The 19,245-nt window shown below is 40.6% G+C and overlaps 1 protein-coding gene across 1 annotated transcript in view; it reads right to left on the reverse strand.

The window, feature by feature from the left end:
• Positions 1–13,765: 13,765 nt before the first annotated feature.
• The window catches only part of zmat4a (zinc finger, matrin-type 4a), a 160,171-nt gene continuing 154,691 nt past the window's right edge, over positions 13,766–19,245 (reverse strand). The window contains exon 7 of the mRNA XM_084945307.1: positions 13,766–17,162. Within this exon, the coding sequence (XP_084801433.1) occupies positions 17,135–17,162 (28 nt within the window). The 3' untranslated portion in view covers positions 13,766–17,134. The remainder of the gene's footprint in view (positions 17,163–19,245) is intronic.

Genomic DNA, 19,245 nt, shown 5'->3' on the forward strand with positions numbered 1-19,245 from the left:
CACTTGTTGCAGGCTGCTGAGTTTGCATATTTTGCTGTGAAGTACAGCCAGACTTTTGACCGCTTCGCCTTGGGCATTTTTAATCTGTAGCTCTGCTCTAAAAGAACGTACGTACCTGGACCCGCCTACTATCCTCGGAAACGTAAAATGATTGGCTAGAATTCAAAGTGTATGACATCTCAGGAAAAAAAAGCACCAAAATAAAGCACCGAAATGTGCGCTGCTTTTCGGTCTGGTTACTACCGTTTATGTCAGAACCGGTGCCATCATGGCACCGGATACCGGTACCCATCCCTATTTAAGAGTTATAGCTATCTGGATGCATTGCCAATGAAATTGTATCGATTTATTTGTTAAATGTTATTCTGTTAAATTCCTGCAACTCCCAACATCCTTAGCTGGATTGTTCTGGCTGATGTGAAACCCAACATTCTGGGTTTTGGTCCAAACACAACACACCAATAAGTAAGCATTTTCCCCCTCAGACTTTAGGCATAAATGTTACCCAGCAAAAGTCGATGTGCATGCAAATATCCAATGCATTTATATATTTCACTGGCCAGCGTCTTGGTGAAAGTTTGTGTATATGACAACATAAACACACACACACACAACAAAAAAGTTGCTAATAGTCTGATGCATAAACTGCTGCCATGTGTGCTGCCACCTTGCTCTCTAAGTAGCTTTCCATCTAAACCACACAAAATATTCCCAATACTGTGTGAATCATTTTGAAGCGGACTATTTCCTGCTGTGTGCTATGAGAAAGGATGATGAGAAAGAACAGCCATGGAAAAGAAAGGTTCAAAATCTGAAGTTTGTGTTTAAAAACAGCTAAATGCACCTGAAGAACAGAGGTATTTCTAACATTAACACAGTCACAGTGGAGAAGCCAGGCCATCAACGAGTCAAAGGTCTACATTTGATGAAAAAAAAGGTTACAAAAGAGAATTTTGAGTTTAATGAACATGAGTGCAGCTAAGTTACAGATATATAAATGCAGTACAAGCTCTTTGTTTCACGTGGATAAAAAGCACATTTCACTTTACTGTGGCAACTATTGCAGTGGAGGGTGATTTTTTTCTGGACGAGGTAAAGCAACCCTCAGGAATACTTCAGTTAAATTTTCACTGATGGATAAAAGAAGAAAGTTAAGAAATTAAGTAATGCGTTTTGGTGGTGCAATGGTCAGCACTGCTGCATCACAGCAAGAAGGTTCTTGGCTTGAATGTCCTTTTTGGCTGAAGCCTTTTGTGTGTGCCTGTGTGGATCATCTGCAGCTTTTCAGTAAGTACTCCGGGTTCTTCCCAACATTTATATTAGCTTAATTGTTGATTCAACAACTGGCAAAGGATATGAAGTAGCTTTCTATACCTGTAAAAAAATGAAATGCAAGGAAGGAACTTGGCACAAGAAATGTTATGCTTAAGTAGAGCCTCCTGGAGTCACTACCAAGGCTAGACTCTCTGATGTAAATATGAACTTGGTATATTTACTATAGCCATATCTGCCATTGTAATTCTATACACTGTATAAACTTTACACACACAATATTTTTTGCTTTGTAACTGTAGAGAATGTAGAGAAATGAGACCCGGGTAAAACACAATAGTAGCCATTCTGGCTAACCACAGGTTAATAACATTGCTGGCAAATAAATCAAAACTGTTTCCACAGACTCTCCGTTGATCTCTTTCCATCTTACGCAGCCACAGCAGTTTACCATAAAAGAAACCCAAGCTCAAATTACTTAACCTGTAAAGGTGCAGGCTTTGCTGCTTGCAAGGAGCTGGTTATTTACCATCATATTTTAGACTGCATGCTTTCTTCTCGTGTGTGATAAGCTAAGGAAGTGATTTACTTTTCCTCACTAAGGCTTTTTTTTCTGTATCCATGTGTTTGTCCGGTCTTTAAGTCTGAGGTCATTAGCCGTGTCTGGGCCCAAACTCCGCTGCAGGTCCATAAGTCAAGTGATCACTGTGGCATCACTGAGAGTTGAAAAACTGTCTAAATTCTTTAATCTGTAATAAAATGATCAGTGTGGCTGTTCTACCAGGTGTAACAATTAAGTTTAACATCCAGGCATCCATGAAAACAGAATATATGATATTTAACAGAGTTAGAAGTTAGCACGGAGTTAGCTCGCTAGCTTCCATCTAAATACAACATAGCATGTCCTGACTGAGGGATTTCGGAAACCAATTAAGATGTACAGCTCTGCTATCACTTCCGACATAAATGAAGACAGAAAACTAAACAACAGTGATGTTTGTAGGGATACTGAAGTTTGGCTACCTGGTATATAATGATGTGCTACATGATCGCTAGCAACACAGCTATGTCAGCATAATAAACACAGTGAAGCTGGAGGATGAGATTAAATAGAACAAGATACAAAGCATTAAAACATGTTAAAAACACAAAAGCCTTATTAAACACTAGAGGTGGGAATCACCATACACCCCACGATACGATATTATCACAATACTTAACTCACGATACGATATTATTGCGATTTTTTTTTTTTATATATATTTTTGCAATATTATGAGTATTGCAATATGATATTTTGTGATTTATCACACATTTTTTCTACTGCAGATTTTGTCCATAAAGGTAAACTTTATCAATATTCATTTTATCTAATAATAAAGTCTCACACTCAGTCTTTCTCTCATGTCAGTCAGTTTTATTGCTGACAAAGTGAACGGTTTGTATAACAGTCTAGTAACCAACTTAACTGAACGTAACTATCTGGTACAATTATAGCTTAAAACAAAATATAATTTTACATTAAATAAAAAAGTTTTAAATTTAAATAAAATAAAACATTTCTTAAATTAAAATAAGTAAACTGTCCTGTTTGTTGCTGCCCTAAAAAGTTAAACACATTTGGACAATGAAGCAATGTCAGCATTCTTGCTCAGAAAAAGGAGCTGATCAACATGCTCTGAAGTCAGAGTGCTCCGTTTTGCTGTGACGATGTCTCCAGCGGTTGAGAAGACTCTTTCAGCTGAGACACTAGTACCTGGGATACAAAGGTATCTTTTTGCCAGCGTGGCCAGGAAAGGATAGACTTCCTCATGGGATTTCCACCAGCTTAGTGGGTCTTCTGTGAGTGCCAGTGACGTGACCTCCTGGTATCTTTTCACCTCCTCCTCAGCTGTGGCAGATAATGATTTTGGTGGGGCTACAACATCACCATAAGTCTGACCAAGCAAGTCTGTTAACCCACAAGACTTCCTCATCTTGGCTGGTATGAGAGGGGGTCTGGGATTTTGTTCAGTCTCGTCAGGTTTCTCATGATGTTCATGGGCTTCTGGCTCACAGATGGGCTGCTGCCTCTTTTCTTCCTGTAGAAAACCCACACACATACAGAGAGAGGGAGAAAATAAATATTTCATATCTTTTAGTATGCAGTAATATGTTAGCAAATTATAATTAATGTATTTAATTGTTAAATAGAATATTACCAATATGACAAAAATATCACCGATCTACTAATATTGTAAGTAAGTTATTTAAATTATAACACCAGAATGTTTGCTTACCTGAAGGGTTATAGCCTCAGCAACCACTCTGGCATAGGTTTCCTGTCTTTCCTCCAGTGACAGGAATGGCAGGGTTTTAAAGCGTGGGTCGAGAGCTGATGCTGTGTAGAGGGTGTTCCTCTCGACTGTGCTGGCATATCTCTTCTTAAGATCTTGACTGATACTTTGCTTGATGTTTCTGACCAGCGCTGTGTCACCAATGTTGTCTTGGGTGTCGTGCAACGAGAGACAGAGTAGGATTCTTTTCCTCAGACATCACAGTAGTCGCGACTTGCATTGGCTTCAAGGCCCGGACAATTTCTTCAGTGTTCCCAATATCCGTCTCATTTAGAGTAAAGATATCTGTGCTACTCTTTCTGACTTCGGGAGACAGCAGCGCTGCACAAATCGCAGGTTGTTGTTCAAGGAAACGCTGGAGCATGTCATAAGCACTGTTCCATCTCGTGCAGACGTCGGTCTTGAGCTTGTGAGTCGGGAGCTGTAACATTTTCTGTTTTTGCTCCAGAGCGTGGTTTGCCACTGTGCTTCTATTGAAAAACCCAGTTATGCGCCGCACTCTCCCCAAGACCCTGGCTACTGCAGGCAGGTTTAAGGCTCGTTGTGATGCCAGATTGAGCGTATGGGCGAAACACTTCACATGCAGGTATCCCGCTAGCTGAGTGGCAATTGTCATATTAGAAGCATTGTCGGTGACAACCACCAGATTTTTGTCGGCAATCCCCCATTCCTGTGCTGCATTTTGCAGGAGAATTGCAATGTTCGCTCCGGTGTGACTTTCATGTAATGTTCGAGTTTGGAGAACGTAAGACAGCAGTTGCCAGTCCGCTGTGAGATAATGAGCTGTTATAGTCACATATGAATCCACAGCCCGCGAGGTCCATGCGTCGCAAGTTAATGCAACCCTTTCTGCTGTGCTCAAACTTTCCTCAACTTTACGCTTCACATCTATGTAGAGATTGGGTACGGCTGTGTCCGCGAAAAAACGTCGTGATGGTATCACATACCTGGGTTCCAGCGTCTTGATCATGTAAGAAAAGCCCTCGTTTTCCACAATGTTGTAAGGACGCAGGTCTTTGCAGATGAAGTACGTGATAGATTGTGTTATTTTCTTAGCTCGCTCTGAATTGGGAGATAGCTTTGCTAAGCTAAGAGTGTCCAGCGTTGGTTGATTTTTCAGTGGAGCTGATTTAGAGCTAGCTTTCCCGTCCGCGGTTAATGCTATTTTTGGATGGTGCCGTGTAAGATGGGCCCCTCATGTTCGTAGTATTCCCAGAGTACTTTATTTTCATACGACACACCTTGCAAATCCCGTGTGTCATATCCATCTCATTTGTTCCATCCTTGTTAAAAAATCCAAAGTACGTCCAGACGTTTGATTTAAACGCAGATGGCGCTTTCCTGATCTCTTTTTCTTCCTCCATCTTTGTTTGATCAATTTTCCCATGTGCTGACCTAACCTCTGCAGACCTCACTAGAGAAAAAGCTCAACCGCACCATCAGGTGGACTGGAAGTTTTTGGAACAAAATATCGATGTCTGCTGTCCCTGTATCGAAACATTATTAGCAAACAAAATATCGCGATACTACGCAGTATCGATTTTTTTCCCCCACCCCTATTAAACACAGGGTAGTTTGGACCCAGAAGCAGGATTCATCATGTCATCACTTAAAGACCGGATAGGTTCATGCACATTTCTGAACTCATGTAAGAATTTATAGTCTTGTAATATTTGTCTGTATGTACCATCTCCCCTTCTTCCTCATCCCTGTATATCACGTGTAAAATTTACTTCAGTAACGAGAGCAGATTTGCAGAAGGCTTCAGGGAAAGTTAAAGAGCCCGTGTTCCTGCCTCAGGAAATTATGAGGCAAAAAATAATTTATTAATGTACCATTAAAAATTGATTCATGTTCATTACTTTCTTTGAAAACTTCCATCCACTTTGTATGCAGAGAGGGAATTTAATTTCCTCCAAAGAGGAAAGTGGTTTGATGCAATAAGTGCTAAATATTCTTTACAATAGATGGTTAAGGTAGGGGTCAGTCAGAAATCATGATACACATACACTTACAGGAAAGTAAGGAATGTACATGTTTTCAGTGAAGGTGCTAACTTATAATAGAAAGACAAAATTCCTGGGGGAAGGTTTAAAAGCTATTTTTGGACTGCTTTCATTTTAGCAAAGACAGTGCATGTTGATCTAAAAAAAAAAAAGGTGGCTTGCGACTCATCATATTGAGCTATTCTGTTGTCAATGAGTTTTAGTAGTGTAAATGTGTGGACTGAGAATAGAAAGGGGAAAACGACAACAAACTGCAGATAAGGCTGTAGCATAACCCTCCATATTTTGAAGCTTTAAAGCCAGAGATTTGGTCACTAGCTAATAGCTAAGGTTAGCATTACAGGTTAGCAGAATTCTTGCTAACTTGTGTTAGCTAACCCGTGCATCCATTTTCTTCTCCTTATCCAATTCATGGTTATGGAGTATGTTAGCTAACAGAATGATAAAATAGTAGAATTTCACTCACCAAAAACTGGAGTCCATACTTGTTGGAGAGGCTGTTAGTACAATTACCTGCATAGGAAGACATAGTGTTTGTGAGGTAATTCTAACAGCACTAAAAAGTTGTGAGGTGCAGTTAAATGACTGTAATAAGTGGAAGTGAGGCCTAGCAGACAATTTTCAGCAACAACTGGAAGTTGTGTAGACCAGTGTTTGTCCTCTGTCTTGAATGCTTCCCTCTTTTTTTTACTGTGTGATTTTTCCTTGTACTGTATGATTGGATTCCAGTTTGGTTAAACTTCAATATTCCACTGGGAATTTTTTCATGAGCCACAATAAAGGCTCACCTTATTTTTGGGTCACTCTGCTACTCTACTATAAATATTACATAAATAGTGTTTAAACACATTATGCATGCCTTTGGAGTTACTGAAGATGCTATGTATATGGAATATAAAGAATCTGGTTATTTTCTCCTGGAATTTAAACTCACTTTGTCATTGGCACATAGTTCTTCAGCAAAGCTCCTTAATTCACTTGCTAATTCCTTCACTACAGGAAAAGAGTAATTTCACATATTTTGTATGCATTGCTACAGATCGCATTAGGGATTTGCACCGGATTGGTTTGGTTCTGTCCCAGATGTATATGGCTTCTTTTCTCAGTTCTTTCTCTTCTGTTTATTCTGTCTCCTAGCTTAAATTGGCACACATGTGAGGGTGAGCTCTGGGAAAAGGAATACAGATCTCATACTCATCCACAGTCCTCAAAAATCCTCCTTTTCCTTTAAAAACAAGGCGAGAACTGCACAATCCTCCATGTTTTCCAGCCTGTGGGCTCCAACTCTTTTTTTTATTGCTCTCATCATGTTCAGGTACAGGAGTGAAAATCACAATTCAAGCGATCAAAAGAATACTTACACATAAGCTATGACTTTGGGTATCATAGTGCTAGGGTGTGGAATCCAGTTAAAGAGCATCCACATGACAACGCTTGCTTCAGCTATTTAAATAGCTGTTGAAAAAAAGGATTGTCATCAACTAACTCCTGCAGTCTTATGATGTTTTTGCATAATGATTGATGGCTTGGCATAAAAAAGTGATACTGACAAATTGATGAATGTATGTGGTAAGATAATTTAAATGACTGTTAGAGGTCAGCAACGATGCTTTGGTAACACTGTGGCTTCCTTCTCGGCACGCCTCCTCATGCAGAAACTAATTTGGGACCTTTTCCCATTTACATTCTATGATTCAAATTTTAAAGCAGTGAATTAATGAGTCTTGCCTCTTGATGGGCCGCTGTTGTCTGCATAGCTTAATTAGAATAATCTATCATCATGGGTCAGTACACTCAAACCCACACTGCCGAAAAATTTCAGTAGGAAAAAAATGTAATGTAAGGAGCTCCAAAGTAGAGAATGAAGGATACATGTAGACGATTCAAAGAGAACCATCCTTTCTGACTATAATCTTCTTTATCTGTATGTACTGGGTATGAATCACGCATATGAAACTAATCAAAGCCTTTCATTTGTGATTGTGATTGGATTAACTTTTTTGGATTTCCTTCCTTCAAGTGGTAGCAGTGGGTTTGTGATGGTCTGGGGAGGCATATCTTTGGTGAATGACAGTTGATCTGCTTAGTGCTTGGCTGTAAGCACAAGGCCAGGGATTGCAGAGCCTCATGCCACCCTCATGGAGTTTCTGACAATTTGATTAGAAACATGCACATGAGTAGCTCACTAAAGGTTGTATCGTAGGACTCGGTAGTGCTTCCACAGTTCCTCCTCGTACAAAGGAGCATAAACTGGTCCTGCTGATTGGATGATGTCCTTGTACAATCCTGTTCAGCTGTACTTGTATATTTGTCCATTTGCTGGTATCTCCTCCACACTCTTGAGACTGTGCTGAACCATTGATACTTTCATTTGCACCAAAGGTGCATGGATTCATGATGGTTTAATGCTAACACCCACACTCACACCCATTTGAATGCTACAGCATGCTAGCCACAGTGGTTAAATATTGCCTTAAATTCTTGATAAATTGTCAACAACAGTAATGTCCATTTATTATTTCCGGATCCCAGATCTTCTCTCAGCAGTTGTTTCTTTGCACCCTGAAGGAAAATGTTCATCATGTTTTTTTTGTGTTTTATTTTCTTTATTTTCTTCTTTATTTTTGGGTCTTGAGAGAGCTCACTGGTTTTACCCATCATGAGATGTTTCTTGTGTGACACCTTGGTAATATGACATCATTTTTATAGGCCATCAGTTGGGATTGAACCAGCTGATACGCTAAATGGGAGGATTGCTTTCTAATTACTTATATTAGAAAGCAATCTAATAGGTATGGAGGAGATCCAGGCCCCAGATATCCAGAGGCCCCAGAGTACAAGGACCCGAGGAGGACCACCAAAGGGGGGGGGGAACCGTGCCACCCTCCTGGGAAGAGCTGAGTAGAGCCCCAAACGAGAGGTCACCCCGCAGCTACGGAGCAGAGGCCAGAGGGGGTTGCAGTGGCGTGCCCGCGGGCTCCGCCGGCAGCCAGCTGTGCCAGAGAGGACCGAGCTTCAGGCCCAGAGGCCAGAGGCCTGAGGGCATCCCACCCCCCGGAAGGAGCCCAGCCGGGCCACAGGCGCCCGGCCCCGCCAATCGGCCACCAGGAGTGAGCCGGTACATGCATGAGCGCCCAGCCCCAGATGACAAGGACCACCAACACACCAACGTCTAAGGGCATCAGCCACCGGCAGGGAGTGTGGTGAGGGGAGATAGGCCTCCGTACTTTAGAGGGCCTGAGATGTACCCAGAGAGGTTGAGTCTAAGACCCAACCTGACATATAGACACAGACAAACAGGCACACGCGGACACAGACGTGCATTCCCACCCCCATATGCACAACCAAATACTCGGCACTCACCCAACGTGTAGACAGACACAAATAGACACTGCACAGACAGTCGCACTCCCCAAACATACTCTATATCCCAGGTCCAGGTACCCCCACCCCCAGAGGGGCAAGCCGCACCTAGACCCAGGAGATGTAACCCTTCTCTCTGGGGTGGAGGCAAGCGGACCACCTCCTTATCTGCAGTAGCAGGGAGGCCCCGCATCCCAGACCCCAGTCTGACGGCCAGCACCTCCTCCCAGCCCCCCAGCCCTGGCGGCTAACAGAACCGGGGTGAGTGAAGACCTCAAACCTCCCTACGCCCGCTCATATGTAATGTTGTTGTGTGCTGTTCTAAAGTGCATTTAAAACTCAGGAGAGCATGGTACTAGCTTCCTCTCAGAGAGCAGCACGGCTCCTCCCGAAAACCCTCAGTGTCTAAATGCATTTAAAATTGAGGGTAGGGCACCAGCGCCAGAGGTGGGTTGGAGTACAACGACCATCCTCTGGATGCTGTAAAACGTGCCCACCCCCAAGGCCCTATATGTATGTGTTATGTGAGAGTGTGAGTAATGTGGATGTCTAGGTTGCAGAATAAAATTGAGGCACAGGCGGCCAGAAGGGGACAGAGGGCGGAGTGCCTCCCCTGCACCCTGGTGACATACCTGCACCCCAAGCCCTGCGTGTGTGGGTGGGTGTGGTAGAGCGGGAATAGGGAGGCAGCTGAGGATGGGGAGGGAAGAAAGGGAGGGGCAAGCGGCCCCTCCCTGGGGCCAGCTCCCCCGCTGACCCCAGTAGGCACCCCCACGCTCTGGAACCCACCAGGGCAAGGAGGCCCAGGCCCATCCGGACCGGGGCCCGCAGCAGCAGCACTGCCCAGCCCCACAGAGTCCGGGGCAGCCCACCCGACTCCACCCCAGAGAAAACTGCACCCACCCCATCATCCAATCATCTCCCAAACTACACAAGACAATAGACACCCAGGTTGAGTTCATTCTCCCCCTCTCCTATATCTCTCCCCCCACCTGCAGAGTGAGCTCCTGTAGTGAGGAGACCACCTGCAAAGATGTAACAACCTCCCCACCAGTTAGAGAGCCCCCTAGTTGGGCCGATGCACCAGAGGTCCCCTGCACTGGGGCTGAGCCCCCCTGCACCCACCCGCCCACTGCTCCGGCGACACAACAGCCAGGACCCAAGCCCCCAAGGCCCGGCCAGCACCCCAGACCGGGGGGCGGAGCACCCCCAGACCCCCAAGCCTCCACGCCCGTCCCGGACCCTCCCAGGGGAAGCCAGGCTACCAGGCCAGTAACCAACGTCCGCCAGCACAGACCCTCCCCCATCTCCGCTGTACGCAGCCACAAGGAAAACACCATCCAAGAGCCCCAGAGCTTCTAACCAGGTCATGGCCACAGCCCCCAGGTTAGGCCCTCCAGGGAAACGTCCCTAGGGACTCCCCAGACGCCCTAAGGCCGTCCCTACCCCCACATCAACCACAATAGCGAAGGCAGGACCAAACCATGACCCCCCACCCCCACTAGGTGATGAAGCCGATCAAAGGAGCCCAAAGGGATTGATCAAATGTGATGGCAGAGGTTGTATCAAGACTAATGTGATCTATTAGATGGTTTTTATATTGGTTAGAATTAAGATTATTTTTATTTTTCCAGTTAATGAGGACCATTTTCTTGGCAATGCATAGGGCCGTAAAAACAACGTGGGCTCCTCCATACCTGCTTCATGCCCTGGTGGACGGGGCTATGGCTCCCCACACTCCCTAGCAGATCGTTACATGGAGAAACCTTTGGAATACAAGCATGCTGATCCACACAGGTATGCACACAGGTGTACACACGGGTGTTCACAGACGCGGACTACACCTTTCTTGGCTGCTGCCTCAAAGCACATTGTGCGCTGTCTATCTTGCGTGCTGCACAATATCGTTTATTATTTAGTATCTACTGCTAGCTAGTTTATTGTGATGGTGCTGTTTTTATTATGTTGCTCTTTGTTGTTTGCTTTCTCTTCTGTTTTTTTTCTCCATACAGGTGATCCAGGCGTTTTGTTTGTTTGTTTGTTTGTTTTTTCCTTTCTTCCCCCCCTTCTCACCGTCTCTTCTCCCCTTTGGTTTTCTTTCTCTCCCTCTCTTTCTTTCATTCTTTCTCCCTGTCCTATCCCCCAGTCACGTCTGTCCCGTTTGTAGCAACCGAAAATAAAATAAATACATAATTATAATAAAGGTCAATCAAATGGACCAATATGGCAAGGCCATGATGATCCACTTGGTAAAATAAATCCGCTTGGCATCTTTCTTGGCCTTAAGACAACAATTCTGATGGCTAAAGATCCAAACGGGACACAAAAAAAAAAAAAAAAGAAAAAAAAAAAGAAAGCAATCTAATATTATTAGTAATATTGGTATAATATCTAATTACTTATATATTTCAGATGATGTCATGACTTTCCATGCCTTTTTGCAACTCCCTTTCTTCACGTGTTCAATATTTTTTCACTGTGTTATTTCTCATTATTACACATAACTAAATTTATGGACGTCTATGGTTTGATTTCTTTGCATGTGTAGATTGGATGGGGTGTTACCAACGTCTGGTGATAATTTTGTGTCAGTGGCACCTTTAGAAATATATTTACTTAGAAAATTGGTGATGTGTTCAGTACTTACTTTACCCGCTGTATAACGAATTTGGCACTTAAACAATCGTGAGTGGAAATTCCATAACACCACAGATGGCAGTTGTTCTGCCCATCTGCTGTTATAAGGACCAGACAACCTTTGCGCATCTGTAGCAAAGATACCATCTGTGAAGGAAAGAAAATACCTTTAAAACTCAACTTTTTGGCAAAGCTAACTAACATTTAGGGAGGTTTCACTCAATATTTTTAGACATAACATTTTAAATTTAAAGTTAGATCTGTTTCTGCATTCATTTAGATAAGTAGTAGTCTTGTTAGCTAGTAATATCTGCCTAGACACCTTATCAAAAAGGCTGCTGTACATACCACCTACTGTAGACAGACACACTATCTCTGCTCCAGCATGTCTTCAGTGTATCACCAGGAAGTTGCTTTAACCTCCTAAGACCCGAACTCTTTCACGCCATGCATTTTCCATTTCTCTTTGATATTTGTGCATATTGTAAAAACAAAGAATTACCAGATTTTTTTTTACCTTATTTTTTTTTTTAAGAAAAATAAGAGCGACATATGAGGATATTCGTTTACTGTTTTGATAGAACAGTAGCAGTATATTGTCCTCGTAAGTGGATATCAGGCCCATGTAGAGCAAAATTTAATATTTTAGTCTAAATAACCCAAAATGTGATGTCCACATATGTGGACGCCAGGTCCTAGGAGGTTAAATTCAGCAGTCATGAGAATGTCTTTATCTTTGTGTACATATTTTTTCAAAAATCATAAAAAAACTGTCTGAATGTTTGCCTATTGATGTAACCATGGATCTATATAGTACAGACTTTTAATGCAGGATCTAATTTAGATTACAATCAGGTGCCCTACCAATAGTTGCATTTTTTACTAAAAGTATATCCTATTTAAGTATTTAGTAACATAAAGGGTATTTCTGGTCAACCGAGGTGGGTCTATATGCATTTTGAATCATAAAGGAAAATTATAATTCTCTCTTTATTATGACACTCTAGTTCTTTATTGGGATAAAAACATTGTGATTATGATAGCTTGTCAGTCAAAGCTACAGTCATGTGAAAAACAAAGGGTTCTATGCATTTCTGTGAACACCTAAATATACTTTACCATATGTCAAAATTGCGAGGATAAGAAACAACCAGGTCATGTTAATCAAATGCACTTGATTAATTGATGTTTGACGCAACAATACTTTTACTACTACTACTACTAATATTTTAATAGTAATAATAATACAATAATTGATAAAAACATACGTTTTGTCAGTTTGTTTGTCTGAGGTTCAGGTGTGTGTTAAGGATTAGAAAGCAATCCTGCCAGGAGTGGATATCCCATCAAATTCACCCCAAAGTCAGGTGAAATGCTCAGAGAAACTGCAAAATCATAGAGTAAGTAATTTTATTTAGTAGAAAATAAAATATTGTACTCAGAAACATACATTTATTAGTGTGCAATCATGTCTTCCAACGACCTTATACATTTTTATTGGAATTAATCCACTGAAAAACTCATAAGCGTGGGCGCCGTTTGTTAAACCCACCGTGGTGCAGAGATGGACACTCCACCTAATCACATTGTATATATGTGGTTATAGTCTAGCTGTACACATAGTACATCAAAGGCAGAGAAGAAAAGAACTCATAAGATTCACGTAACATTGAGCTAAATATGTTTTATCATCCAAGAAGCTAAAATGTGAAAGCAAAAGATGTGACCATCTTTTTATTTGCAAAAAGTAGTAGAAACAAACCAGCTGTTATGGAGAAAAGTCCTACAGTGGCCACCACAGCTAGGATTATGCACTTGAACTAGGAGTAAAAATAACAGAATTCCTTAACACCAATCTGCACTCTACAGACATCTAGTGATGTGATTTTACATAGTCTAGTTTTAAGAGAGCTGTGCACAAAAAATGCCCACAAATATCAATTAAATGAAATGACCAAAATAAAAGTGCGCGATAACTCCTCAACAATCTGAAAGACTCATAGTCACACAGAATACGATTACTTCAAGTTGTCACTGGTAACTGCACTACCTTAAAAGTTTAATGTGTTCTGATAGGATTTTTTATAATTATTAAAAATAAGATGAAAAAGTAACACAATAAAATAAACAGAAAACAACTTACAGAAGAAATCATTGCAAGTGTCTTTTATTCGTTTCTCAGACACAATAAAGCACATAACCCAGAGCACAACAGGACTAGGGGGTGTATGAGCAAAGGACATCCTGTGATGAAGGAGAAATGACTGATTCAAAGCAATGCCTGGACAGAGACGTTATTACTCAGGCTGAGCAATGCAATTCATTTTTTTTCCTCGTTGCAATAACAAATCATACGTGCATGTCTTATTTGCAATATTAAAAAAACACATTTCTAGAAATTATTCATAATGTCGTTGGCGGTGGCATCTCACACATCAGCTGGCGGCTCTGACATCAGCCAGCGACAATTCTTCCACTTTTCAAATCGAGATGATAATCTTTTTCTTTTCCTCTACAGTACAAATCTCCAGCTCCATATTTAAGTGATTTCAGCTGTCAATAACCTTACAGGTCTGAGAAATTAAACGCTTTAACGACACAGTCAAAGCTACATGTTAATCAAACACAGGTCTGCAGTTGACACAGCACTGGAAATGATAGTAGATAAAATCACTTACATTGTAAACAGATAGCAATTACAACTTAATCTGGTCCACAACAGTGATATATTATTCATCTATAGTTTTCCTCATAGTGCTCATTTATACAATACTGGCTTTTAAGTCAACATCTTTAATTTCTTGACATGACATGTAAGAAAGAAGAATGCTACATAAGCTTTGAATAATATATATACTGTCTATATATGTAAAGCTGAATTACCCTTTAAAACACTTCACATCAATATCAAATACTGTGAAACCATTACAGTTATACTTCAGTCCTTTCTACCTCATCTACCAACACATTCTACGAGTCTCTATGGTGGAATGGATTCAGTACATTTGAATGTTCAGTTCTCAACAGCATTGTTAAATTTCACAAAAGCATCCAGTTACACCTCCCTGAGATGAAGACCATACTGAAATGAAAGGAAATATATTTTTTTGAAACACTGACTATATATATTAGACTGTATATGCTGCATTGGACAGCAATTTAAAACAAAACAAAGTCCCTCTTTTCAACTTGCGGTAGAGATCATGTCTGGTGACATCTTTTTATAACCAAGAGAAACCTAGCTGTTCTTTGTAACAGGTGTGATCAACAACTTCCTGGATGAGGCCTAGAAAAATTAAAAACTTTTCCCAATTTAAACCATACCTGAAAAATTCAAGATCAGCTTTTCAGATCAGTTTGTGGAAGTCGCATTTTGTCTACCACTACTTGTAATTTCCACTAGCTCTCCCAGCGCAGTGTGTTCGTGTGGCCAAACATGACAGATCATTACAGTATGGTGGCACAAGACAGGTAATTTTCTGTCAGTGTTCTCCCTCAGATCCCACAGGAACATGGTGTTGACAGTCTCACTTTGTCATGGTGCAAAATCCAGTGAATGAGTAACAACAACCATGCTTCTGGTCTCGATCATCACCTACCATTAGGCTTTGAAATTTATGTCACTTTCAAACATAATTTGAAGGTGGTCCATTGTGAAAGTTTGTAAAAGTAAATGGTCAGAACAGAACTTCCAGGGAGGGATCTAAAAATAGCTGCGCTAGAAGCTGTCTGAACCTAATAAGATGATCTTGAACTGAGCCAAATTGAAATCAGGTAAGGTTTTAACGCACGCAAACATATGCATGTGTATATATATATCAGGCCCAATCCCAGAACTTTTTTCATACCTTAAAAACAACTTTAATGTAATTTTTTGTTTGATTTTGACATCGTTTCTGTCAATGATGATAACAGATGACTTTTTATTATTGAAGTCATCTGGGACCGCTTTAAAACAAAGACAAATTTCTACAGGGGCAAGAAACATGAAACCCAAACAACCAGACAGTTAGAGTAGCTCAACCTGAAGCCCAGAGTTAGCTGAAGATGTCGGATTACAATGGCACAACCAGTGTGGTAATAATGTCTGGATGGCCTTATACATAGAAAAGATTGAGTGTATGTGTGACTTTCAGTCTTTTGGAATGTTCTAGAAATTCTTTGAGGCAGCCCTTCACCTCCCATGATGCAAAGCTGTAGGACAAGGGTGCTCCAGACATCAAACAGTTCTTTTAGTTAGACGGTTCCTGTTTCTAAGTCTAGTTTATGCAAATGATTTGGTACTAATGGAATCAACTGGCAATAGCGCTCTTTTCTGTGTATGTCTGCAGAAGAATACTCCCAGCTTTAGACCTCATGTGAAGACCTCAAGAGCTTGCAACGCAAATCCTTTCATGCTGAAACGAAGCTAACTGGGTGGAGAACTTGGGGCAGATGAGCTAAGTATCCTGGAGGACCCGAGGAGAAAAATATCTGTGCTGTGCTGCTTTGCTTGGGATGATGCTGGGGTACATGGATAGAGTTTGGGAAATCCTTCTTTGTTTCTCCTTTAGCAAAGTTTGGCTAACTTTTTCTGACTTGTCTGATTGTTTGACAGTTTCTTACCCCACTTGATTGCTTTACAGTGATGTCAGTTGTTCCCAGATCAGAGCAATTAACGTGGTGAAAGCAAAGTTCTTACCATGGTGCCAGTACTGGCAAATTAAGTGTTGAAAGCTTCTATTTGAAACTTGTAATCCTGTGTAGATGCAGACAAATCTCACCAGTTCTGGTGGTCTTCTTACAGCACAACCAAAACCCAAGAAAAAAGAGCAATTTAGTCTTCAGTATGGCCAATAGAAGACAATACCAATGCAACTCATTGTTAGACTTCTACTAGTGTCATTATTGCCATTAACCCCTTAAAAGCTACAAGGGGATTTAGGTCCAGAATGTATGCACTAAATTACACTGTTACCTTACATAATTTAGGGCAATGATTTAACAATGTTAGACACTATGCATGTGTTACATTAAAACTGAGCAAAAGCAAACAAACCCTTATATTCTTAATTCCACTTACAGTACTTAACATGTAAAAAATAAAGCTAAATTCAGTCCATGCATGTTAGAAAGGCTGCTGCGTATCAGATCCACTTTAATATTCTCAGATGGTCAGTGGACTGAAAAAACAAATAATTAAAAACAAGAAAAAGGAAAAAAAAGCAGAGAATACAGCCGCAGTGTGAAGTCAAAGGTTTATGGTTTGGGAGTGGCTAACAATGTGGAGGAACTGCACTTTATATTGACAGGTGAGGGAGCTGATGCAGTGCTAGTGTTAGAAAAAAAATATCCAAAACAGACAGAGTAAAAAGCCAGAGAGAGATGGAAATAGAGAGATGAGGAGAGAAATTGAAATAGTTTTGAGAGGAGCGAAAAGCAGGGCGGAGGCAGAAAAAGCAGGGCAAGCTGAACACAGCTTGTCTGACATCAATCCAGTAGTAGTTTTTTTTTTTTTTTTTTTTAATCGGCGTCCCACGCTCACTGGACACATATCTGATTCTTCAGACTGTTGGAGAAAAACAGAAAGAGACGGAAAAGATTCATCAGTGATACACTTCAGATATTGTCTACACAGTTTATGCAGCACATGGCAAAATAAAGGAAAAGAAACATTTTGGTGCTGGCTGCAGTCGCCATTGATTTACACCAGTTAAGAATCATAAAAATGTCAAGAAACTCATCAGTTTCACAATGGATAAGAAAACGATGTCAAAGCTTACACTCACTGGACACTATTAGGTCCACTTTGCTAGTCCTGGGTCTGACCCTGCCTTGCAGATGTCGCAGAAGAAATCGAGACTCATCAGACCAGCCATTCTCCTCTTTTATCAAAAACACATTTTCAACCACAGAACTGAGCTCACTGGATATTTTTTATTTTTTTTAATTATTCTCTGTAAAGCCGAAAAGTGGTTGTGTGGGAAGTCTCTGAAATTTAAGACTAGCTTTGTTCCCCATTCTGATGCTCAAATTTCAGCAGGAAGTCTAAATGCATTGGGCTTCTGCCATGTGGTTGGCTACTTAGAAATTTATGTTAATGAGCAGATAAATGGCGTGCCTAGCAAAGTGACCAGTGTATATATATCAAAAGACAAACCAAAAATCTTTGAAAAGTTTTAGGCTTCCTGTTGAATTTTGCAAAAGTTTTGAATTGAAAAGAGTAAATATGAATAATTGATTTATGGAAACCATGCAGGGTTTGGTTTGTTATATATTCTGAGAGGGCAAAAAAAAAAGAAGATTTTGTTTGTGTTTTCTCCTCTTCAGCTGAAATTTTAAAATAAACAGAACAGAATAAATAGAAAAAAGAATACAGGAAAAGAATAAAGGTGTTATTTGGATGTAGATTATTGGATGTAGATGTAGATTATCATTTAAATTGATATGCAGAGCCTTTTCCTGTTTGTTTTCTTCATATTTTTTTAAACTAATATTGCTGAAAAAAACACCAACTTGTTCTTATCCAGTTAATAAGTCTTTAGATCTTTTAATGCTCCAAACAGATGAGAGAATCTGGCTGCTTGTGTTTCTTGTCATGTTCTGTCGCCTTCAGCCTCAGTTTTCCTTTATATATCATGTTGAATCTCCATCAATCCTGCACATGCTGTACAAAAACAATATGAGTGTGTAGTTCCACACACATATTTAAATTTAAACTGCTGTGCAAAACATACAACCATACCTCAGCTGCCATCCTCGGAGCATCCCAGGATGTATAGTAGTATCTGTTTTACTATTTTATTACAAATACAAAACTTCATTCATGTTTTTGTGGCGTGGCCCTCCAGTGTTCTAAGTAAACATTAATCCGGTCTGTTCATAATGAAATAGAGAGACACCAGTGACAGAGTGGCCATCGGGGGCAACGGGAGAATTAAACACATAAATTAATCTGTTCACATATTGTAAAGTTGAACCTGCACACACAGCTCTTTTTTTTTTATTGTTTTGACATTGTGAAGTTTTAAAATGCCAGATGACTGCACAACTGCTGAGACATAATGGTAGTTATTGTTCAAAATAATGTTGCTGGTTTTGTACTATGAAAAATATGACAGCTCAGTATGCAGCAAAGATTTGAAGAAAAAAAAAAGGTTTTGGTAATCAACTTGTATTTGCAGTCAATCATGTCTCTCATTAAATAGTAAAGAAAAGAAAACAGATGTGAATCAAATTAAGGTTAATGAATCTCTTTTCACATTGCAGTTTTGTATAGTACGTTCTACATGCAGAAACTTGGTGTGCTGAAATGACAGAAGAATAACCAAGGTGTCTGTAGCCTTCTGATTTTTATGCCAGTTAATAATCCATTCATCCATCTTTCTGCCCCTTGTCCTGTCACAGTTCTTACCAGTAGGACATATCCACAAGACTTAATCTAGGAGGTGTGCATGAGGCATCCAAATCAGAACCACTTCAACTTGCTACTTGTTATGTGGAAGAGGACTATAACCTGTCCTAAACTACGGAGCTTTTCCAAGACAAGTTCCCACAGAGGAAGAGGAACATCCACTACATTCATGTATGGCCATAGGTGAGGGTGGGAACATAGATCAACCAGTAATAAAATACAGCCATACAGCTGTTTA

Source organism: Perissodus microlepis, chromosome 12 (genome assembly GCF_051167445.1).
Source record: "Perissodus microlepis isolate ML-2025 ecotype Zambia chromosome 12, ASM5116744v1, whole genome shotgun sequence".
NCBI lineage: Eukaryota > Metazoa > Chordata > Actinopteri > Cichliformes > Cichlidae > Perissodus > Perissodus microlepis.